Here is a 26,031-nt window from a genome sequence, read left to right as displayed (position 1 = left end):
GGTAATCCTACTCGCATTATTTTGTTTGTATATTTGGAAGAAATCAAACAGTGAGAAATATGTTTCTCTTTCTGCTCTGGCAACCTCGGGAGAGGATAAGTGATGAGCTGATCCTCTTTTGATATAGAGTTAGGGACATGAAGAGGTCAAACCTCAGATTGGGCTGAGCTGATGCATGTGGGAAAGAATTGAAATAGGCTGTCTGAAAGTAACCAGTCAAATCACTAACCATTCTACAATAGAGAAGAACATTTTTGTGGCTTTTAATATGTTTTGTCAGGATAATTACTGAAAAGATTATACTAGTTCACAATACCATGAGCAATTCATTCTCCTCCCCGCCCCCAATATATGTACGTGATACTGTTCTAGGCTTCTGGCTTCCTGGGGCTTATAGTGTCTGTAGTGAGAGAAGACAATAAGTACATATATAATGTCAGGCAATGGTAAATGTCATGAAAATAAATAAAACAAGTTAGAAGAGGGAGAGCTCTTTCAATTTAGGTGTTCAGAAGAGTTCTCTGTAAGGAAATTACTTTTAGACAGAAATGCTCTTGAGTCTCAATCCAAGAAGAGGAAGTCAGATATACAAATATCTGGGAGAAGAACATTCCAGGTAGAGTCAAGAAACGGTGTAGTTGTTCAAGGAACAGCAAGATGACCGGTTTATAAGTAGAAGCAAGGAAGAGTGGTAGGAGATGAAGTAAGAAAGAAAGCAGGAGCCAGCTTATGTGGAGCCTCAAAGACTGGGTGATGGGTATGTATTTAAAAGATCAGTAAGAAGCCACTGGAGATTTGATGGAATAGTTGCATGACCTGACTTACCGTTTTAGAAAGTTTGTCCTGGCTGCTAAGTGAATAGACTGAAGAGAGGCATAGTAGAAGCAGACTCATTTGGCACTTGTCTCAGTAGTTCAGACAGCAGAGTATGATTTGGGCTGAGGTAATGATATTGGAGACAGGGAAAAGTGGCTGGATCTAGGTTGTATTTGAAAGGACAGACATCAGGAGTTACTGAGTAATTAGGATATGGAGGCAGGGAGAAATTAAAGAAAACTTCTCAGTATTTGGCTTGTTGTAACTGGATAAAGGGCTATGCTGTTTAATGAGAAGAGAAACTCTTGGGGAACTGTGGATTTTGTGGCAAACTCAACAATCATTTTGAACATATTAAGGTTGACCTAAAGATGTCCAGGTGAGGATATTGGGTAGGTAGTTTGGTAAATGACTTTGGAGCTTAGGAGGAAGGTTGCAATTGGATATGGAAATTTTGGAGTCATTTCATATTAAGTTATTTTAAAGCTGTGGTACTCATGAGAGTATATAGGACATGAATGGATAGACTATACGTGAGGACCCAAGGTCTGAGCACAGGGATTTTCTAACATCTGGGGAGAAGCCGCAAAAGAGACTCAAAAAAAGACCGGAAAGGAAAGAAAGAGTGTTATCCTGATGACCTGGAGCCAAGTAAAGTGTTTTAAGAAGGAGGGAGTGATCAGTTGTGTCACATGACACTGAGAAGTAAAAACTCTTAGACATGGAAGAGATTGCCGAGGTCTTATAGAGGCATCATTAAACATATATTCAATTATTTATTCTCTTATTTTCTGTTTCTCATTTTACATATCTCATATGAGGACAGTTTTTGTGAAGAGTTGTTTTTGTCTTACCCATGCCATAGTATGTCTCATGATTGCAAATGATAGAAACCCTATTCAAAAGAGCTTAAGGCAAAAAATGTAATATATTTATTCACACAACTAAAGAGTCTGGGGTACTCTGGCTTCAAACACATCTGAATTGAGGAGACTGAATGGTGATGTCAGGGAGGGATTTGTGTTCCTTTTTCCATCTCTTGGTTCTCTCTCTATGGTAGCAAAATGCCCTATATTGTCCTTACAATTCTTACCTCAGTAGGAGAGAAGGAACTTACCCTTTTTTGGCATTTATATTTCAAGTCCACAGAGGAACTTTGATTGGCCCTGCTTGGCCCACATGTTAGACCAGCCAGTGTGGAGAAAGAAGTGGGGCATATCCTGGTCATGAGTCCACTTCTGCTGACATGGCACGGTTGAGGCCCAAAGATTAACAGTCATACTAGAGCTACATGGATTGTGGGATGGATCATTTTGCAAAAAGGAAGGTCTGTAGAGCAGGCAGTAAATTCATTGTTTCTGGGATAAAATTGTTGTCAAATAGTCTCTAGTATCCACTGATTACTCTTCATGACCACAAATGCAGGTGTGTTCTGACTTCAGCTCATTCAGTGTACAATAAAGAATCTTGAAAGGTAATTTGACATGTATTTTTTGCCTCGTCAAGCATCTTTTAAAAAATATGTAAACCATGATACTCATTACAGAAATAGAGAATACAGATAAAGAAACTAGCCTAGAGATTATCAGCAGAATTTTGCCTAGGAAGACATCTGGTATATATACGTGTGTGTGTGTGTGTGTGTGTGTGTGTGTGTATAACAAAATGTATGTATAACAAAATGTATGTATATATTTTTAATAAAAATGAGGTCATACTGTTTTATAACCTAATATTTAGTTTAATCTCTATGACAAATGTCTTTTCTTGTCTAAATATCTCTGCAACATCACTTTAAATGACTGTTTTATGTTATCTGCTGTATGGACATATTTACACCAGTTTCCTGATGTTAACTATACATTATTTCCCTTATTTTTTTTAGCTCTTTGTTTCTTTTTACTTACTCATGGGATTATTTCCATAAGGCAAAATCTTATGAAATTAGTGGCCCAAAGAGCTATGCTTTGGGTGAGGGAGGGCTTTTGTTTTATGTTGCTAAGCTGCATTTCAGAAAGGTTACACTAATTTATATATTCACCAGCAGTGAATTAAAGTGCCATTTCCCTTTATTTTCTTTTTAATCTTTGCCAGTGTAATCAGCAAAAAAAAAAAAAAAATGGTATGTAATTTATTCATTTCTCCAATTACTAGTTAGGTCAGACAGACATTGTATATGTTCATTGGTCACTTGCATCTCTCTTTTGTGAATTGTCAGAAGAGTTAAAAGCATTACTATTTGAATAACTTGAGTATTGCTTTGTCACTATCATATTCACATAATTAATTAATTTGATCTAAGAAGCTCTCTGAATTTGTCATGCACATATGTATTATCGTCTCCATTTAGCAGTGACTGTTCCAAGATCACCTTGCTTGTGACTGCAGAGCTGAACTTAGAGTATAGATCATCTCACTCTGAATCTTGTTTTCTTTTAGTTTTGTCAATCTAAAATGTTAAATGTCAGTAAAATTATAATGTTATTAATGGGAAATATGGTTTGAGTCTTAAAAGTTGGTCTTGGATATTTTTTATTCTACAGGCACTTAGTGACTGCTTGCAGTATACAACACAGTGTTTGAATATCCAAATAGAAAACTTTTCTCAGAACCTTATTAGGTGGAAAATTTTACATAAAATGAGTTCACTTTTTTAGGTCTGTGAACTATTATTATTATTATATTCTTCTTAAATAGTAGAAGGAAAGAATAGTTGTTTTTAAATGCCTTTCCTTCTCTACTTTTTCTATACCCGAGTAATCTTTTCTTTGTCTTTAAACTATAAAGTGTTTATGAAAGCAGAGATTAATAAATTTTTGAAATTTTAATTTTAGTAGTATTTATATAAACTCTAAATACACTCTAGTAGTATTTAGTAGTTTTTATATAAACTACACTTTAGTAATATTTATATAAATTCTAAAAAAACACCTCCTCTCCACCTATTGGACCAAAATTAGCATATAGTATTGACTCAAAATTGACCTTTATCTTTTTTAGAGTATAATTTGTTGGTTATTAAGATGCAGATATACTGCTGCTTAAAATGTTTCCAAATTCATTCCTTGCCTCACTCTGCAGAAGTTGGCCATTAAAAGAGCAGGTGTTTAAACATAACAGTAACCCAGTAACTGTGAACTCTCCACTGTGAATATGTGGTTTCAGTTGAGGTTTTTGCCGTTATCTTTGTATAATAACAAAGAGTATAATCTGATGCTTTTGAAATTATTGTTAATACATGTATTAAATGATCACAGTGTATTAAGCATGGAATATTAAAAGCTGTCTTTGCCTTCTTTGCTTTCTTTCTAAAGTAGAACTCCAATGAAAGTTTTGTCTTCTTATAGCAGAAAAGGTTTTTTTTTTGTTTTTGTTTTTGCTTTTGTTTTTGTTTTTAAGGAGACATTTTAGTAGATGCCACAGTAAACTCTTGGCATTTACAAATTGAACACTTAACATTTAATATTTGTAAGCAATTCTTATGGTGGTAATTTGTTGCAAAGAGTACTTCTAATAGCATACTTATTTTTTTTTTCTAATAGCATACTTATAAGAAGCTAGATAGAATTAAGTATCTGCACCATTGTCTACAAAAAATTGAGAAGCTGCATTTTAGATGTCTTCCACTTAGCTGCTGTCATAAAAATTAGTATTAGATGCTAGAGATAGGTTTGCATCAGAATACTTTTCCATGATGTGAATGATATGTAGAAATATTTCTGGTAACGTATCTCTTGACAAAAAGAAATAGCTATTAGTAGTGCATTTGAATTACTAAATAATGAAATAATTAGCTCTTACATTATGAAATTGTAAAGTATCAAAGGAGTGCTAATGAAGAATATATAATGCTGCAGTGGATAGTTTAAAAACAACATTAAGTGCACAGATACAAAGTTATAAAGCTCTGTGTGCTTTAAAACCTTTTTGATGTGCTAGAACTTTGAAAGGATGTTGGAGATACCAAGTTAGCATTGATATTTGAAGATTATAAATCTACAAGGATTAAAACAATAACATAATAGTAATAGTAGAATAATTTATTGGAATCTTGCTTTATGTCAAGTTTTTTTCCTCCTGGCTCTATAATAAATTTTTTAAAATTCTGATGATCTATCACATTTAACTCTATGATTCCAAGAAGTCCAGTGGCTATCACATTAAATGAAATAAATGGTCTAAAGGTGAATTTACAAACACACTTGCTATAAATAGTCCCTCCAGTATCATATTAATAGTAAGGTTAACATATTTAAGCACTTTGTGCCAGATACTGTGCTAGATGCTTTACAAGAATTATCTTGATCTTTCTGATAACCTAAACTGGTAAACATTTCTAACACCCTTCAGTTATATTTGAGGAGACTGAGGTGTAGAGAGCTTGTGTGACTTGACCATGACCATGCATCTAGTAGCCTTGGTGAGGCAGAGTATGAATTCAAGCAGTTGGATTTGAGACCAGTAGACCTCATCTCTGTGGTGTGGTATTAATGGCCTTTACGTGATCTATTACATATCATAATGTTGAAAAGTATTATACAAAAAAAAAAAGTACTATAGGCAGCAATTATGAACAGCAAAAATTAAGGGCATCATGAAGGTGGAATTTTGGTATATCTATTGGCAACTTGACTGCTGCCACATTAACTTACCTTCAAAAAAAATCAGTAAAATCTATAGATTTCAGTTCTGCACACAAGTAACATTATTTCATCATTTTTATTTTAATTTGGACAGTTCATGTTTTCCCATTTCAAACAATGTATTCTTTGTAATTCTACTTATATTGATGATATAGTTAATTTATTTTTATGTGGCTATCTATATTATTTGACATGGTTCTTCAGTAGGAAGTATAAAATAGCTTATTAAATGATCATGTAATTCTTAAGATCCTATTTTTAATTTTTAAAACTATTTGATTCAGGTTGGTTTGACTTCTACAAATGCAGAACTAAGAGGATTTATAGATCAGAATCTCAGTCCAACAAAAGGTAAGGACAGATAAATTGAAATTTTCTGCATTGAGCTACTTTTATTGCATTTGTTTTATAGAGTATGCAGCTAACGTGTATTACTTTATGTATAATAACTATTATGTAATATTTCTGTGTTGTGTTATCATATACCAAATAACTTGTATCCTGTGAAAGTTCTGAGAGGTGGGGGGAGACAGAGAGAGTTAGGATGAGAGAGAGTGTGTGGCATTTTTTTTTTTAAGATTTTTATTATTCATTTGAGAGACAAAGCACAAGCAGGGGGAGGAGCAGAGGGAGAGGGAGTACCAGACTCCCTGCTGAGCAGGGAGCCCTATGTGGGGCTTGATCCCAGGTCCCTGAGACCATGACCTGAGCCAAAGGCAGATGCTTAACCAAGCGACTGAGCCACCCAGGCACCCCTGAGAGTGTGTGTGGTATTTGTGTTACTTTTGTCCATCTCTTTCCTAAGAGGTCTTTAAAACCACCGTTTGTTTTTTTTTGTTTGTTTGTTTGTTTGTTTGTTTTTGAGGGAGAGAGTGTGTGTGTGCATGCACCAGAACCCATGTGTGAGAAAGAGGGAAGAGTGGGAGGGATGGCAGAGGGAGAGTGGGGAGAGAGAATCCCAAACAGGCTCCATGCTCAGCACAAAACCCAACATGGGGCTTGATCTTACAACCCTGAGATCATAACCTGACCCACAATCAAGAGTTGGATACTTAACCAACTGAACCACCAAGGTGCCCCTAAGATTAGCTTTGATAAATAATCCTCTTACAATTGAAACTAACTGTTCAAGCCACTTTTTTCTTGATTTTCTTGTTTGATAGCCCTACTTCCTGGAATTCCTCTATCTAATATATAGTTTACTGAAGGAATGCTTATATCAGGAGTCTGACGTAGCAGTACAAGAATTTATGCAAGACACTGTATCTTGCTGTATGTCAAAATTCAACAGTATTTTTTAGTATATAGCGATAACATACTGAAATATTTATAGTTGAAATGATAGGATGTTTGGGATTGGCTTCAAAATAATCTGGGGGAAGAAGAGTAAAGTGGGTAGGACTATAGATAAAACTATCTATGAATTGGTTAAATTCTTTATGCTGGGTGATAGCTCTATGGGGTTTCATTATTCCTTTCTCTCTTCCTTTATATATGTTTGAAATTTTTCATTATTAAAGGTAGGAACAAAATACATGTCATTATAATAGAGATAGCTATGAAACAATTTCCTGAAAGAGTATATGCCCTGGAGAGAAGACTAGAGAAGTCTGTATTTCAGTATAATAAGGTCTTGCTTAATAATAAAGTCTGTAGAATTATTCTGAGAATTTAAGTATGTGTTATGAGACAGTAAAAGAGATACCACAAGCCTTAATGCTTTTCAGTTTTTCCAAAGAGATAATTTGTAAATATTTTCTTCTATGCAGTAGGTTGTCTTTTCACTGTCTTTATAGTCTCCTTAGATGTGCCAAAGTTCTTTATTTTGCTAAAATCCAGTTCATCTATTTTTTTCTTTTGTTGCCAGTGTTTTTCATGTCATATCCATGACATGGTTGCCAAATCCAGTGTCCTAAAGGTTTTCCCCAATGCTTTCTTCTAAGAATTTTATAGTTTTAGTTTGTTAGGTCTTTGATCCATTTTGAGTTAATTTTTGTATACGATATGAGTCAAACTGGAATATGGATATTCAAGTTTTTCCATTACCATTTGTTGAGAGACTGTCCTTTGACCACTGAGTGGTCTTGTCACCTTTGTCAAAAATCAATTGACTATATATGTGAGGGTTTATTTTTAGGCTTTTTATCCTTTTCCCTTGGTCTATGTGTCCATATGCCAGTACCATAATGTTTTAATTACTGTCATTCTGTAATAAATTTCAAAGTTGAGAATTGTGAATCCTTTAACTTTATTCTTCTTTTTCAGGATTGTTCTAGCTATTTAGGATTCCTTGAAATTCCACATGAATTTGAGGACCAGCTTTTTTTTTTTATTTTATTTATTTATTCATGAGAGACACACACACACACAGAGAGAGAGAGAGAGAGAGAGGCAGAGACACAGGCAGAGGGAGAAGCAGGCTCCATGCAGGGAGCCCGACATGGGACTCGATCCCGGGTCTCCAGGATCAGGCACTGGGCTGAAGGCGGTGCTGAGCCCCCTGGGCTGCCTGGATCAGCTTTTCAATATCTGTGAAAAGGACTGTTAGAATTTTGATAGATATTGCATTGAATCTGTAAATTACTTTGGTTTTATTAACATCTTAACAATGTGAACTCTTCTTATCTGTGACCATATTTTATATATTTAGATTTTCTTTGCTTATACCATTTCTTTTTGAAGTAATGAAGATGTCCTGGAAGTAAATAGTGGTGATAGTTATACAACTTGGTGAAAATACTGGAAACCACTGAATTGTACACTTTAAAAGGTGAATTATTGGTATTTGAATTATACCTTTATTTTAAAAAAAAAAAAAACCCAAACACTCAAACAACCACTTTCTTTATTTTTTTTAATTTTTTTTAAAGATTTTATTTATTTATTCATGATAGACACAGAGAGAGAGAGGCAGAGACACAGGAGGAGGGAGAAGCAGGCTCCATGCCGGGAGCCCGACATGGGACTCGATCCCGGGACTCCAGGATCGCGCTCTGGGCCAAAGGCAGGCACTAAACCACTGAGCCACCCACGGATCCCCCAACCACTTTAACTTGATGTCTACTTCCAGCTCTGATTTGATCTCCCCCTTATTGTCAGACTTCTTGGAAGAAACTGTACACTTATGATCCCATTCTTAGCTTTGGATTACCCCTCTGCCCGATGAAATCTAACTTTGGCTCCATTAATACACTGAAACCAAAATTTTCCCCTTTGTTTTTTTAAATAACATTTTAATTTTAGAATAGTTTTAAATTTGCAGAGAAATTATAAAGATAGTACAGAGAGTTCTCATAAACTCCTTGGTTTCCATACCCCTACTGTTAACATCCTATATTGGGCTAGTACAGTTTTTACAGTTAATAAATGAAAACTGACATATGTTGATTAACAGGAAGTCCATACTTCTTCACATTTCCTTAGTTTTTAGCTAATTTTTTTTTTTCAATTCATAAGAGACAGGGAGAGAGGCAGAGACATAGAGAGAGAAGCAGGCTCCTCATAGGTGAGCCCGATGTGGGACTCAATATCTGGACCCCGGATCATGCCCTGAGCCAAAGGCAGATGCTCAACCACTGAGCTACCCAGGCGTACCAGCTAATGTTCTTCTTTGTTCCAGGAGAGCTATCAGGATACCACATTACATTTCATGACCATCATCTTTAGGCTCCTTTTGGCTGTGACAGTACCTCAGGCTTTCTGTGTTTCTAATAACAGCTTTGAGGTGTAATTTTCAGGGATTCTGTAGAATGTCCCTCAATTGGGATTTTTCTCATGTGCTTCTCATGATTAGATTAGGGTTATGAGTTTTTGAGAGAAAAACCACAGAGATAAAGTGCCATTTTCATCACAGCATATCAAAGGTCTATACTGTTAACTGGCTTATCATTGTTGCTGTGAACCTTTATCACTTGGCTGAGGTAGCATTTGTCATGTTTCTGTACTGTACAGTGACTCTCTCCCCTCTCCCCCTTTCCATACTGTAGTCTTTGAAAGGAAGTCATTATGTGGAGCCCATGTTTGAGGAATGGAGAGGTTGTTCTACCTCTGTAAGAGGAAGTATCTACATCATTATTTGGAATTCTTCTGCACCCTAGATTTGTCTCTCTTATTTATTTATTTACCTCTTTATTTATATTAGTATGGACTGATGATATTTAGTTTATACTCTGGGTTATATTGTCCAATGCTACTTAATTTTTTGCTTCTTGCAACTGTGGCCGTTGGAAGCTTTCAGTTGGTTTTCCGTTCCTTTGACTTTATGTACCTTGTCGTGGGTTTTTTCTTTTTTTGTTTGTTTGGTTTTGTTTTGAACTCCTACTTTTTAGCACTACAAGATGCTCCAGGCTCATTTTACATATTTCCTGCCCACTCCTCAGATCAGCCATTTTTCCAGAGAGTCCTGATTCCTCTTAATGGAAAATATTAGAAACCAAGATCTTGGTGCTGCTGGGTGAACTCATTGCTGCTGGGATGGTGTCTTTCTTTTTGATATACTGTTTTTCTGTGTGTCTGTGATAACACACTTTTTAAGACTTTCCTAAAAAGTAGTACAGTGAGGCAGTTAAGAACAAGGACTCTAGAGGACTTGATGTGATCTTGGTTGCACTTCTTAAACGTAACCTGAGCAATGTGTAAACCTGAGCAAGTTGATCTCTCTAAGCTAAAGTATCCACATCTGTAATGATGCAGATTAATAATATTAGGTTGCTCATAGAGTGTTGAAGGATTAGGTAAAGTAGTGCACATAAATCATTTAGCACAACACCTAGCACATAGCAAGCATTCCATTAAGTGCTTACTCCCTTTCCTCATATTAATATTTTCATCTTCCTTTTTGGTTGGTCTCTTTTGGTCTACTCTTCCTAGCTCTGTCTTCTAAATCTCCATGGCGTTTTGTCTTAGGTTTTCTTCTCATATGGTACATTCTTCCCAGGCAATATCATCTATTCTCAATTGCTTTAGTTATCATTTACTAAAATCTATATCTCTGACCCAAACCTTGTCTTGAGTTGTTATATACCCAGCTGCTTATTGGATACCATCATTTGAGTAACTTCCCTGCATCTCAGACTCAGTCTGTCCAGAATCAAAATGATTACTTCACTCTCTTATCATTTCTTGGCCTTTTGGCTAAGATCAAGTGTATTTCACCCTCTCAAAACACACTCTCCCCTTTTCCTTATCTGACTGAATAGTGGTATCTATCCATTGCCCAGACACTGAGGCCTCATCTTTGATTCCGTTTTCTTTCTCTCTGCTTCCATTCAAATCATTTATAAGGCTTGTTCATTCTGCATCCTCAGTTTTGCAGTCCTCCCCATGTGTGTTCTCTATCTCTGTTGCTACTATCTTAGTTTGGACTGCTAAAAACCATTTCCTGGATTACTGCAACTGCTGTACTTCCAGATTTATTTCTTTCTCTTTCATTTACTGTGGTATAGCTCTCAAACATAAATCTGAACAGTCTTTCCATGTTAGTAAAAAACTAGTTTAGTTGTTCCTTATTGCCCTCAAGATAAAGTCCAAACTCTGATTTGAAAGATCCTTGGGGCGCCTGGCTGGCTCCATCAGCAGAGCGTGCGACTCTTGATATCAGGGTTGTAAGTCTGAGCCCCACATTGGCTGTAGAGATTGGTTAAAAATAAAATCTTTTTTAAAAAAAATAAAATAAAATAAATCCTTGGTGATGTGCTTCTTGCTTTTATCTTTAGCATTATCTCAGATGCCTCTTCTCCTGCCACATTGAGTTACATTGTCTCTCTTCACTTTCTGTCTCTGTCTGTCTCTGTCTTTACCCATCTCTATACTCTTCTCTGTGTCTGGAATGCCGTGATCCCCGACATTGCCCTCCATTCTACTCCTGATATATTTCACCTGGCTAATTTCTGTTCATTACTCACATCTAAGTTTAGGTCTTATTTCCACCTGGCCCATAATCCTCTACTACTCTCTCCTTATCCCTGTGGTAGCATTTATCACACTGTACTTTAATGACTGGTTTATTATTGGTCCCCCTCCTCTGATTCTGTAAAGTCAAAGACTTTGTCTTAATTAATCATTATATCTCTAGGACAGGTATTTCAAAGTATCTATCCCATAGTATCTGTCCTAAAGTAGAAATGTTGTTGAAAGAATGTGTCCTTACCTTCTGTCCATGATTCCTTTGGCCACTGGGCAAATTCCTATTTGCTTTTTAAAATCTAGCTGACCACGAATTCCTCTGTAGCTCCTCCTTACTATGCCTCTTTTGTGTTAACCTTTGGACTCTATACATACTTTATTATTGTTCTTATCACATTATATTGTATTTCTTTATAGCTTGCCCTTTTCTTTTGCTAAACTCTGAGCTCCTTGAGAGCAGGGTCCTTTTTCCTCTTTTTGTCTTCAGAGTCTAGCTCGGTGTCCAGCACAATTATATTCAGTAAATATTGAACTGCAGGAGTCTGTTTTGCCATACATTTCCAGACTTTTAATAAAAATGTTTATCTCATCTTTGAGAAGTGTGTAAAGAAAGAACTTACCAAACTTGTTGAAAACGGTGTTAAGGAATTTAGTGAATACGGTTTCTGAGCTGTTTAAGACACCTATTTAAGGGTCGGAGGCTTAAAAGTTACATAATTAATTAAAATAAGAACAAGCCTGAAGATAATTATATTCACTTATAACCAGGGGAGTAGTAGAGGAATTAAAAGCAGTTGAGTATTTGTATGTCCTTGTCATAAATCATGTAATTGTGCATTATTAAGAAAAATAGAAGGTAAAATACTGTAATGTAGAACTTCACTATGTATGGTGTTGAAAGTCCATCAGTATCTTTGGTGAAGATCAAGGATCTCTCAATTATCTGAGAGGCAAATGCTATTGGGTGGTCTATATGTTTGATATTCCTGGCATGTGTGTATACTTGCCTGCAAGTTATATGCAGTCCTCTGGGAAGCTGCCTGTTCAGCAGCTGTTAGAAGAGTTGCACCTGTGGGATGAATTGCTCATGTCTTTGCAGGTGAGTGAGGTCTGCAATATATCCTCCACTTGTTCCTTTATAACCCCGGCAGAGCAATTTCACTTTGTCAGCTCCTTCATTGCTTGCACATCAAATTTAAAATATGCATATCTTATACTGGCTGCCAGTTCTACACCATCCAAGGGATTGCAATACCTATGGCTCTTAAAATTACAACCTATTAAAATGAATTCAGCAACTGAAAAGAGGGAATCACTGAATAATCAAACAGATTCCTCATGTGGAAGCAGAACTAATGGAAAAGATGAGAGAAAGCTGTGATAGAAAGAAGAAGGAATGAAAACTCTCAAGAGGATACAGCTGCAACATAGAAAAAGTTGCTTTGGAACTAAAAATGTATTCAGAATTCTTAAGTCTAAGAAAGACTGAAAATAAGAAATGACCAAAGATGTACAGTGAGCAAAACAATGTTGATATCAAATAAAATATACTAAAAGCCGCAAGGCATTAAATGGATAAAGAGGAATATTATATGGTGATACAAGGGAACAAGCCAACAATACAATTTTTAGAGAATGGACAAAATTTATGAATAAACAATCAAAGAAAAAGAAATATTAATGGGTCTTACACAGATGAAAAAGTACTCCACCTCATTCATAAAACATGAAACTTAAAAGTACACTGAGTATCACTTTCCACTCTATAAGATTGGCAAGTATTAAGAAGTTTGATAAAACACTATTGTCAATGGTGTGTAGGGTAACATATGCTCTCTTAAACTGCTGGTAGGAGCATAAATTAGTACAGCCTTTATGGGAAGCAATTTCACAATAATTAATCATTCACATTTCCTATAACCCAGCAGTCCCAGTTTTAGGAATTGTTTGTACTGATGTGCTGGCAGATTTGGAAAGTGAAACTTAATCTTTACAGTATTATATGTAATAGCAAAATATTAGAAACTGTAAGTTCACCAGTAAGATTTGATTAAATAGTGTTCATTGCCTCTCGGCCTTTTGGCTAAGATCAAGTGTTGATTAAATAGTGTTCAACACATATAATGGAATACCATGTAGATAAAAAATTGGGAATAAGAACCCTATGTACAACTATTAAATGATCTACAAAGACACGTTAAGGTAACAAAAGTGCGGAACAACATGCTGTGTCTATAATCATTTGTTTAAAAAGAAGTTACATACAAGCATAATGTTTCTTGTAAGGATACACAAAGACTTGACATTATCTGCTGGTAGAGAAACTGACTTTCACAAATAACTTTAATTTTAATGAAATCCAGCTTACCAATTTTCTTTGTCAAGGATCATGCTTTTTTGGTGTTATGTCTAAAAAGTTATTACCTGGGGTGCCTGGCTGTCTCGGTTGGTAGAGCGTGTCACTCTTGATCTCGGGATAGTGAATTCAAACCATTGAGTATAGAGGTTACCAAAAGAAAAAAGTCACTGCCAAATCCAAGGTCACTTAGACTTTCTCCTGTTTTTATTCTAGGAATTTTACTGTTTATATTTAGGTCAGTGATCCATTTTGATCTAAGATTTGGTATAAGATTTATGTCTAATTTTTTTTTGCATGTAAATGTCTAGTTGTTCCAGCCTCATTTGTTGAAAAGGTTATCCTTTCTCCACTGAATTGCCTTTGCACCTTTGTCAAAGAGAAGTTGAATATATTTGTGTAGGCCTTTTCATGTAAATTTTATTTTTTTAAAGATTTTATTTATTTATTAGAGAGAGAGAGTATGCACGTGCACAAGAAGGGGGAGAGGCAGAGGGAGAGAGAGAAATAGATTCCCTACTGAGCAGGGAGTGCAACATAGGGCTCAACCCCAGGACACCAAGATTGTGACCTGAGCTAAAGACAAGACACTTAACTGACTGAGCCACCCAGGCATCCCCATGTAAATTTTATTTTTATTTATTTATTTTTAAAGATTTTATTTATTTATTCATGATAGAGAGAGAGACCGAGAGACAGAGAGACAGAGACACAGGCAGAAGGAGAAGCAGGCTCCATGCTGGGAGCCTGATGCGGGACTAGATCCTGGGACTCCAGGATCATGCCCTGGGCCAAAGGCAGGCACTGAACCACTGAGCCACCCAGGGATCCCCCCATGTAAATTTTGAAATTAGTTTGTTGATATCCACAAAATTATTGGGATTTTGACTAAGTTTGTATTGAATCTGTATATCAAACTGGGCGTGACTGACATCTTAACAATATTGATTCTTCCTAGCCATGAACATAAAATATCTCTCCATTTTAAATCTTTGATTTCTTTCTTCAGAGTTTTGTGGTTTTCCACATAGAGATCTTATACATATTTATTGGGTGTATACTTAAGTTTTTTTGTTTTTTTTTTAGTGCTAATGTAAATGGTCTTGTGTTTTTAGTTTCAAATTCCAGTTATTCATTGCTGGTATATAAGAAAGCAGTTGAATTTTATATATTAACCTTGTATCCTGCAACCTTGCTTTAGTCACTTATTAGTTTGAGGAGTTTTTTCTATTGTAAATGATATTTTTAATTTCAATTTTCAATTCTCTGCTAGTATGTAGACATATAGTTGATTTTTATATTTTGATCTTATAGCCTGCCACCTCATATAACTCATTTCTAGTAAGTCTTTCCTAAATTGCTTAGGAGTTTTTGTAAGTTTTTATTTGAATTCCAGTAAGTTAACATACAGTGTAATATTAGTTTCAGGTGTACAATATTGTGATTCATCACTTCCATACAACAGCCAGTGCTTATCACAAGTGCCCTCCTTAATCTTCATCACCCATTTAACCCTTGCCCCCACCGACCTCCCCAGTAACCATCAGTTTGTTGTCTATAGTTAAGAGTCCATTTCTTGGTTTGTTTCTCTCTCTTTTCTTTCTTCCCTTTATTCATTTGTTTTGGTTCTTAAATCCCACATATGAGTGAATTTGTCTTTCTCTTACTGGTATTTGTCTTTCTCTTACTGGATTATTTCACTTAGCATAATACTCTATGGCTCTATCCACATTGTTGCAAATGGCAAGATTTCATTCTTTTTATGGCTGAGTAATATTCCATTGTATATATGTGTACCACATCTTCCTTATCCATTTATCAATTGTTGGACTCTTGGGCTGTTTCCATAATTTGGCTGTTGTAGATAATGCTACTATAAGCATCAGCATGTATCCCTTTGAATTAGTATTTGTGTATTCTTTGGGCAAATACCCTGTCGTGCGATTGCTGGACTGTAGGGTAGTTCTATTTTTAAGCTTTTTAAGGAACCTCCATACTGTTTTCCACAGTGGCTGCACCAGCTTGCATTCCCACCGATAGTACAAGAGGGTGGGAATCTTCACCAACATCTGTTGTTTTCTTGTGTTATTAATTTTGGCCCTTCTGATAGGTGCAAGGTAATATCTCATTGTAGTTTTTTTTTAATAATTTTTTTAAGGTTTATTTATTTATTCAGAGAGAGAGAGAGAGAGAAAGGCAGAGACACGGGCAGAGGGAGAAGCAGGCTCCATGCAGGAAGCCCGATGTGGGACTCGATCTCGGGTCTCCAGGATCACACCCCAGGCTGCAGGAGGCACCAAACTGCTGCGCCACCAGGGCTGCCCTCTCATTGTAGTTTTGACTTATCCCTGATGATAAGTGATAATGAGCATCTTTTCATGTATCTGTAGGTCTTTGGAAAAATATCAGTCCATGTATTCTGCCCATTTTTTAATTGGATTATTCATTTTTGGGGTGTTGAATTTTATAAGTTCTTTATATATTTTGGATACTAACCCTTTAACAGATATGTCATTTGCAAATATCTTCTCCTATAGCATACATTGCCTTTTAGTTTAGTTTTTTTTTTATTGTTTCCTTTACTGTACAAAAACTCTTTATCTTGGTGAAGTCCCAGTAGTTTATTTTGCTTTTGCTTTCCTTGCTTCAGGAGACATATCTAGAAAGAAGTTGCTATGGTCAGTGTCAAAGTGCTCTCTTGGGGATTTTTATGGTTTCAGGTTTCCCATTTAAGTCCTCAATCTGAATTTTGAGCTTATTTTTGTGTATAGTGTAAGAAAGTGGTCCAATTTCATTCTTTTGCATGTTGCTGTCTAGTTTTCTCAATACCATTTGTTGAGGGGACATTCTTTTTCCTATTGGATATTCTTTCCTGCTTTGTTGAAGATTAACTGACCATATAATTGTAGGTTCATTTCTGGGTTTTCTGTTCTGTTCCATTGAGCTATGTGTCTATTTTTTGTGCCAGTACCATACTGTTTTGATTACTACAGCTTTGTAACATAACGTGAAATCTGGATAAATTCCTTTGAATTTTCTGCATATTCTATCATGTCATTTGCTATTAAAGTCAGTTTTACTTTTTTCTTTCCAATTTGTATTTCTTTTTCTTTCCTGATATCACTGATTAGAACTTCCAGTTCAAAGTTGAATAGAAATGGTGAGAGCAGAAATCCTTGCCGTGTTCCTGATCTTAGGAGGAAAGACAGCATCAAGTCTGTGTTATTAGGTATGATGTTAGCTGTAGAGTTTTCATAGCTGCCTTCCATCTGGTTGAGTAAGTTTCCCTTCTATTCTTCTGATTGTGAATAGTTGTTGGATTTCATTAAATGTTTTTTTCTCTACCTATTACAATGATTATATGGTGGGATATTTTTAGCCCCTGAGTACAGTGAATTACATTGATTGATGTTCACATGTCACAAAAACTTTGAACTCCCTGGATGAACACCACTTAATTATGGGAGAAACATAAATTCTCCATTTGGAGAGTATTGTTGCTTAGGACCTGTTCTATACTATTCTTATTCCTTTCTAATCTAGAGATTATTCTGGGATCCCTGAGTAGCAGCAGGGAACCAGATAAGGTTAAAGTACATACATTTATAGTGAAACTAATTGTTTCAGGCTTTGTAACATTTTTTTTTCAAAGATTTTATTTATTTATTCATGAGAGGCGCACGCGCGCACACACACACACACACACACACAGAGGCAGAGACACAGGCAGAGGGAGAAGCAGGCTCCATACAAGGAGCCTGATGTGGGACTCCATCCTGGGTCTCCAGGATCACATCCCGGGCCGAGGGCGTGGCTTAAACCGCTGAGCCACCGGGGCTGCCCTTTGTAACATTTTTTAAACAAATCTTCACAGCCTGGGAATAGGAAAAAAGGAATTTGTGGGCTAAGCAGTAGGAACAGAAGGAATTCACAGTTCTACCAAAGTGTTGCTGGAATGGCTCCCTATAGGGACTTTAATAGTGCATTTCTGCCAAGAAGGGAACCTTTACTTTTTAAAAAAATTTTAATTCAATTTAGCCAACTTATAATACATCATTAGTTTCAGATGTAGAGTTGAACCTTTACTTTCTTTTTTTTTTTTTTTTTTTTTTTTAATTTTTATTTATTTATGATAGTCACAGAGAGAGAGAGAGAGGCAGAGACACAGGCAGAGGGAGAAGCAGGCTCCATGCACTGGGAGCCCGACGTGGGATTCGATCCCGGGTCTCCAGGATCGCGCCCTGGGCCAAAGGCAGGCGCTAAACCGCTGCGCCACCCAGGGATCCCGAACCTTTACTTTCTTGATGAGAAAAAAATTCAAAAGGAGTTGGAAAGGTGAAAAAGGTAGGGAATTGGTGTTAAAGATTATTTTAGTGTTCAAAATCTTAAAAATAAATTAGCTTATATAATTTAGACTTGTATGTTTAATTTTAAAGGCTGCTAACATTTGCCCATATTCTCTTTCTCAGAATTTACTTCACAGTTTAAGTCCTAAAATATCTAGTAAGCGTTTGTTTTGTTTTATATTACTTTGAACAGTAGATATAAGCAACATTTGGTTGCTATTTCTATACAGATTCTTTGGCAGGCTTCTAAATCTGAGGTCATATTAGGGTGAGTTTGGCCTCTCTTACTGTGCAAGACTTAGTAAGAGATTGTAATTTAATAAACACGGTGAATGGTTCTGGCTTTGCCTTTTGAATCTGGGTTTGGTTTCAGGATATTTAAAAATATCTTAATGATCTGAAAATAGACAACTATCCCATTCTACAAATAGTTTTATTGACCTGCTCATTCCAGTACCTTGCTTTTCCTGAAGGACCTGTGCCATTTGATCTTCTTCTCTCTTGTATTTTTCCTGTTTTATCTAAGATAAGTTTTATTTAAATAATAGTGTTGGGTTACCATGATAGTATTTAATTATACTAGAATTAAATAAGAATTACCTTTTAGAAATAAAATATAAGCGGTTCCTGATTTAAAACAATGAAAAAAGAAAAAATTAAAGTGTTTTTAAGTAGGCTGTGGTTACCACATCTTTTATCTTCCTGTTAACTGCTTTCACAATGTATATTGTGGTTGGTTGAATTACATAACTTTGCTCTGTGTTTTGATTGCATATTGTAGATTTATAAATAGCTTTGATAATGTAATATGTTATAGCTGAGTCACAATCAAATGAGTTTTTTCATTTTTAATATAAATTTTTATTGTCTATTCTGATAATTCATAGAAATTGCTTTATTTTTAAAAGTATGACATGATGATACCTGTTTTTTATAATTCTTAAAATAATTGTTTTTTATGAAAGGATGATAAACTTATATTCTTTTTGGAGAATATAAGTTTGGATATCTGCAAACTTGTTTCTATATTATTTTAGTACTCACTTTCAATGAATCACCTTATAATTCAGTTGGCAGAGTAGAGTACTGTTGAAATTAAAAGGTCCTTTTTTTTTTTTTTTTTTAAGATTTTATTTATTTGAATGAGAGAGCAAGCACAAGCCTGGAAGAGAGACAGAGGGAGAGGGAGAAACCTCCTCCCACAGAGCAGGGAGCCTGAGACAGGTAGCCCCATCCCAGGATCCTGGGCTCTTGACCTGAGCTAAAGCCAGACACTCAACCAACTGAGCCACCCACGTGCCCCTAAAAGGTCTTTCTTTATGTGATTTCTGATTTGCTTAGTATTTTGAAAGTGGAGTTGATCTGATTGTTTTGTTTCCTATTCCTGTATGGCCCATTGTACTTTGAAGAAAACCTTTTCACACCTTTAACTTCAGCTAGCCATCTGTACTTACTGGTAACATTATTGGTAACAATTATACTGGTTAGTTTCAAACCTTAAAGGAAGAAGATGATTTTGATTGCACTTGGAATTTAGTTCTAAAACTCTCGTCTTACATGTTTTCATTTTTGAATTTCTTTATCTAAATTTGTCTTGTCTGTGACCAACATAAAATGCATGAGTTGCCAAATCCAAAGGCAAAATATCAAAAAACATGCCATAAAGCTATTTAAGAGCTTTGTTGCCAACACAGTGTTTTTAAAATCAAATCTAGCAATTTATTTTTTTACAGATTTTATTTATTTCCTGGAAAGAGAGACAGAGCGTGTGCGTGGGTGGGGAGGGGCAGAGGGAGAGGGAGAGACAGATTCCCCACTGAGCAGGGAGCCTGATGCAGGGCTTAATTCCAGGACACCGAAAATCTAGCAATCTAAATAGCAGATGTTCTGGAAAGATTAAATTGCCTAATCTGACATTTAACCTGGTTTCTCCTCTTCTTTATTTTTTTATTTTATTTTATTTTATTTTTACCTACTCCCTCCTCTCCTCTTTTTTTTTTTTTTTTTTTTTTAAAGATTTTATTTATTTATTCATGATAGTCACAGAGAGAGAGAGAGAGAGGCAGAGACACAGGCAGAGGGAGAAGCAGGCTCCATGCAGGGAGCCCGACGTGGGATTCGATCCCGAGTCTCCAAGATCGCGCCCTGGGCCAAAGGCAGGCGCCAAACCACTGCGCCACCCAGGGATCCCCTCTCCTCTTTTTTAAATAAATTACATAGTAAAGTAAAATAGTAGCTGAAATAATCTTTTCTTAAAAATTTTTTTTATTTATTTGAGAAAGAGAGAGAGTGTGTGAACAGGGAGAGAGGGAGGAAGACATAATCTGAAGCAGAATCTGCACTGATCAGGAGTCCAATGTGGGGCTCCATCCCATGACAATGAGATCATGACCTGAGCTGAAACCAAGAGTCAGATATTTAACCAACTGAACCACCTATGTGCCCCTGAAATATTCTTTTTTTAAAGTTGTATCTGTCTTGACTTTTAATAGCATAGATTTATTCTTGTCTGTTTTTATGCTTTATATATGGAATCATAATATTTATTATTTTTTGACTACCTTCCCTGCTCAACATTATGCCTGTGAGATTCATCCATATTGTATATAGTTGTAGTTGATATTTTCTCATTGCTATATAATATTATATTGTGTGAATAAACCATAATTTATTTATTCTAATGTTATTCAGCATTCGGGTAGTTTTCTGTTTGGGTATATTACAATTAATGATCTTATGAACATTCTAGTCCAATCCGTTGGTGAACACATACATTCATTTCTGTAGAGCATATACCTAGGATTGGAATTGTTTGGTTAGAGTATACATATGCTCAGCTTTAGTAGATACTTCCAGATGACTTTTTTCAAAGTGATAATACCAATTTACACTGTTACTAGCAGTATATGAAGATTCCCTATTGCTCATATTCTTATATTCTTGCTAATACTTGGTATATTTCATCTTTTTCCTTATACTCATTCTGGTGGGTGTTAAGTGGTAATACACTGTGGTTTTAATTTGCATTTCTGTGATGATTAATGCGGTGAAGAATCTTTTCTGTATTTTTGGTTATGAATTAGGATAAAACATTGTGATAGTATACAGTTCTGTATCAGATATATTTGTTTCATTCCAGAGAGCTGAATTACAAGAATTACTTTACAAGCATTATGTGCATTTAAAGGATATTATAACAAGTCAAGGCTGTGGATGTGGATTTTTTTTTTTGATGTGGATTTTTAAAATAGCATACATTTAGTATTTGAAGACTGAAGTATTAATATAATAACCTGTAATATAACATCTAATGAAATTTGGTTCAAATCTCAAGTGTATTTTTATAATTGAATTTTATTTTTGTATGACTTCAGTTATAAAATTGAAGATACTTTTCTTGGCAAAAACAGGTAAGTAGTTTGATAGACTTTGTTGGCTATTGTAATAAGAAACATGACTAGATTCAAATAAAATGCTTATAAAGCACTACACAGACTTTTATATTACTTTTAGAGCTTTAATAACTTTTAAAATTCTCTTTTTTAAAATGTTTTTAACATCTTGGGTTTTTTTCTTTCCATTTTATCCACCAGTACCCTCTTCCTAACTCTACTACATGTAATTCTTAGAATTGATTCCTTTCTTCCTGTTGTCAGAATCCTTAGCATGAAGTAGGAAAGCACAAAACAATTCAAAACCTCTCCACCAAAACAATTATGAGTGTGTATATGTATAGTTTTATTTATATATTTTTCTAATTTATTTTTAATGTAATTGCTATATATATATATTTTAATTGCTATATTTTTATATAATTTGATTTCAATGTAATCTTATTAGTCTCGTTTGTATTTTAAGATTGTAATGGCAGGCTCTTGAGACAAAGGTAGGACTTATACCTAGCATAGTACCTGACTCATAGAGACTTAATATCTGTTGAGTGGATGAAACAATGACAAAATTCAGTCAAGTTTTTCTATTTTCAGGTTTTGTTGCAGTTTCCACTTGTCTCCTCCCCTCCAATTTTGGCTCTCTAGTTTATAAAGGAGTATTTGACGGGACTAAGAAAAAGTTGTTGGTGGTGAAATTTTTCAAAGTGGAACTTTCTCTCAAGATAATCAGTGAAATAAGAAATTCTGCAATGTATATTGATTACTTACAAAGAGAACTAGAAAAAAAATGAAAAAAATGACGTTTTATAAGGAAGAAAATAAAAGAAGTTCCATATATGAGGAAAGAGAACTGAAGACAGAGAGATTAGAAACCATGAAACTGTGTCTGAGTCACATCTCTTATCCTAGATGATATTAGTGAATTTTTGTTGAGTGGGATTTTTTTCTACTCTGAGTCATAATATTTTATAGTGTACTATTTAGTTAGAAAAGATAGGTAATCTCTAGAAATTGTTATTATTTGCTGGCCAGTTTTTAAAGCTTTCCTTGGTTTTTGGGTCCAGATCTTTAGACCTCACTATGAACCAACAACGGTTCTTAAGAAACATTGGATACAGTCAGTGTAAAACCTTAACCATATGTGTTAGTGTGGCTATAGAGAAAATGCATGTGTCTTAGGCTTAGACCTGATACCTTAGGGCTTTGTTTTTTATGTGTATCAATTTTATTTTTTTTAAGATTTTATTTATTTATTCATGATAGACGCAGACAGAGAGAGAGAGGCAGAGACACAGGCAGAGAGAGAAGCAGGCTCCATGCCGGGAGCCCAGTGTGGGACTCGATCCTGGGACTCCAGGATCACGCCCTGGGCCAAAGGCAGGCGCCAAACCGCTGAGCCACCCAGGGATCCCCCTATGTGTATCAATTTTAGATAGTCAAAGCAAATATAGAAAATTGCTTCCTAATTCTAGAGAAAAATAGCTGAAAAGTGTTGTTTTATTCTGTAATATCAGATACTTGAATTCAGAGATATTCTAGATTTTTTTTGCTTTGATTACTATGTTCTTTCTTTTGATATCTGGAATTAGTATACCAAGGTAAATTTTAAGTAAATTGGATATTTAAAAAACAGAATACTTTAAAATGTTAGCTGACATAGAAATGTCTAGAAAACATGGGTTAGTTAGATCAGGCTATACCTAGATCAGTGAAATAACTATCCTGGAGATATAAGTCCTTTAAGGCAATATCCTTATTTCAGTTTCTATGAAAATTGAATCGGGGATCTTGTAAAATAACTGTGACTGTTTTGCAGGCCATAAGGAGAAAAGTGACATCTGATCTATCTGGAACACAGACTTTAAGGATTCTAACATAAGTACATACTAAGCTCATCGGTAGTGAACTGGCCTGGGGAAAAATATGTCATACTAGCATGAACTCTGAGATAATTTGAATAGAAAACTTTATTATAAAGTCAAGAACTGAGTCTGGGGGTGCAATCAAAGAAAACTTCCAGCATCTCCTTATAGTCATATTTAGTTCTACACTATTACCCACTCCCTTTCAACTCATCCTGTATCTTGGAGAGAAAAGAATAATGTCTATATCTGAGATTTTTCTATTCACATTAGATAGGTGGAATCAAATCACTGAATCTATTGGACTAAAATAATTCATGGAATTTTTAACACTCAAATTGTTTCATCAAAGTACTCTTAGAAATTCTGGGTTAGTTGATTAAACACAGTTCACAGCTCTTCAGTTGTACATTATCTTTAAGTTTCAGAAATTCTTTCTGGATGGGAGAGTCAAAACAACCCACCCAGGAACAAATTATTTTCCTTATGGGGAGAGCAGTATAAATCCTCAGCACACATGAAATTAGGCTGAGAACCACAGCTAATCGGAGACTTGGACTTTTTTCTTAGCTCTGTTAGTTTACTGTATTATTTTGCTTATCTTTCTGGTTCTTATGCAATTCTCTCAAGTGACTGAGCTGAGCTCAGAGAAATATTTTTGTTTTGTTTCATTCTTTTAGAAAGATCTTGTTTTATTCCAGGGAGGATATGCTGTCCTTAATAAACTTTTGTTATGCTGTGGTGGCCATGGAAATACACCATCCAGATCTCCTACTGGTGGGAGGTATGAGTGAGTGACAGTCACAGCTGTGGCCCCTCTGAATCCACTACCTCATTCTTGCTGAAGCCACCCATACTAATTGTGGCTGTTCTCAGCAATGAATGAGCATGATGGGGTACTAGTGTAGGCCCATTATTTCAGGATGCAGAACTCCTCTATTGGGCATGGCATTGTTTACCTATTGCTGTATAACAAGCTATCCTGAAATCTGGCAGTTTAAAATAACATTTTGTATCTCACACAGTTTCTGAGGATCAGGAGTGGCTTACCTACATGATTCTGCCTCAAGGTCTCTCATGTATTGTAATCAAGCAGTTGACCCAGGGCTGTAGTCATCTGAGGGCTGGACTATGTCTAGAGTGGAGAAGGTATTTAGTGTGGAAAGCTTCTCATATAAACCTCCTGAAAACCTGCACTTAATCTAAACCTCATTTCCAGATCGTTCTGCAAATTTCCCCTCTCAGTGTATGCATGTAGCCATGTAAATACATTTCAGAGTCTGGTTCCCAGCACCTCCACAGGTCAATAAAGCAAAATCACTCGAAAGCATTTTAAGAGCGTATGTCTGGAAGACCTATTTCCAAGATGGCTTGCTATATGGCTCTTGGTAAGAGCCCTCAGTTCCTTACTGGCTATTCAGGAGGTTTGCCACATGATGTCTCCATAGGCCAGCCACTGATAAACATTTTCAGGGTCCAAATTCATTGAGGACAAGTAAGAAGTTCACTTTTCATCTCAAGTATCATCTGTGAGAAACTTTTCCAAATATTATCCCCATCTAGGATTGCCAGATATAGCAAATGAAAATACAATATTTGGGACATACTTATACTGAAAAAGTAGTCATTGTTTATTTAAAATTCAAATTTAACTGGATGTCCTGTAGCCCTGCTTCATCTTCTGTGGGTTTTGTTGTCTTGTCTCTATCCCTGTGACACCCTGTGCTATCCTGTTTCTGCATTACAGCGTTATATTTAAATTGTCCCTTTATCTTCTCATTAGGGTAAAACTTCCCTATAGATAGGAACTGTGTCTTACTTATTTTATTTGCTGTTGTATCTCCTATGCTAAGCACCGGCTTGACCTGTAAAAGTACTCAATAAATATGTGTGGGCTATTCAAAGAATGAAAAAACTTGGTCTTAGAATTGCATGTACTTTTCTCCTCTTCCATCTTTTCTTCCCCTTCATCATCATCAATATTAAGATGAATATCAGGGAATTCAGAAATACAGAAAAAGAGCCAGGAATTCCAAGATTTAGAAACTTGCTTTATCACTTTACATCTAAATTTTAGTTTCCCCTTCTGATAGCTGGAGGTAATACCTGTTTCTTGCCTACCTTAGCTTATCTCTGCCATCTATCTACCTTGGAAGAAAAACAAAAGTTATTACACCTACTATTTTCTAGGAATTGTGCTGGCTTCAATAGTTGGAAGCTGGACTTTTTATATAATGGCAATAGGTTTTAAGTAGTGGTAAGGACATGAAATCAAAACCTCTGGGCTTGGGCAGCCCCGGTGGCGCAGCGGTTTAGCACCGCCTGCAGCCCAGGGCATGATCCTGGAGACCCTGGATTGAGTCCCACATCAGGCTCTCTGTATGATGCCTGCTTCTGCCTCTGCCTGTGTCTCTGCCTCTCTCTCTCTGTCTCTATGAATAAATAAAATCTTAAAAAAAAAAAAAAAAAGAACCTCTGGGTTTGAATCTTAGCCTGACACATACTAATGGTGACTACTTAAGACAAATTACTAAATTGTGTTTCAGAATGTCAATTTTCTCATCCCTAAAACGGAAATAATAATCTCATCTCTAAGTGAGATTATTATCATTATAAACTGATTATTCTCAGTATAGTGTGAAGATAAAATGATAAAATATGTAATCTTGCACATGTTTTTGACACATGGTAGATACACAGAAAATCCCTAAT

At 35.6% G+C, this 26,031-nt stretch overlaps 1 protein-coding gene across 3 annotated transcripts in view; it reads left to right on the top strand.

Moving 5' to 3' along the window:
• TFDP2 (transcription factor Dp-2) overlaps positions 1-26,031 on the top strand; it is a 162,369-nt gene that overhangs the window by 49,189 nt on the left and 87,149 nt on the right. For all 3 annotated transcript variants that reach the window (XM_038571096.1, XM_038571098.1, XM_038571097.1), the window contains exon 3: positions 5,744-5,810. In XM_038571096.1, the coding sequence (XP_038427024.1) occupies positions 5,744-5,810 (67 nt within the window). The remainder of the gene's footprint in view (positions 1-5,743; positions 5,811-26,031) is intronic.

This window comes from Canis lupus, chromosome 23, assembly GCF_011100685.1.
Source record: "Canis lupus familiaris isolate Mischka breed German Shepherd chromosome 23, alternate assembly UU_Cfam_GSD_1.0, whole genome shotgun sequence".
Classification (NCBI taxonomy): Eukaryota; Metazoa; Chordata; class Mammalia; order Carnivora; family Canidae; genus Canis; species Canis lupus.
The sequence above is the reverse complement of the archived record's forward strand: the minus strand, read 5'-3'. Positions and strand labels throughout refer to the sequence as shown.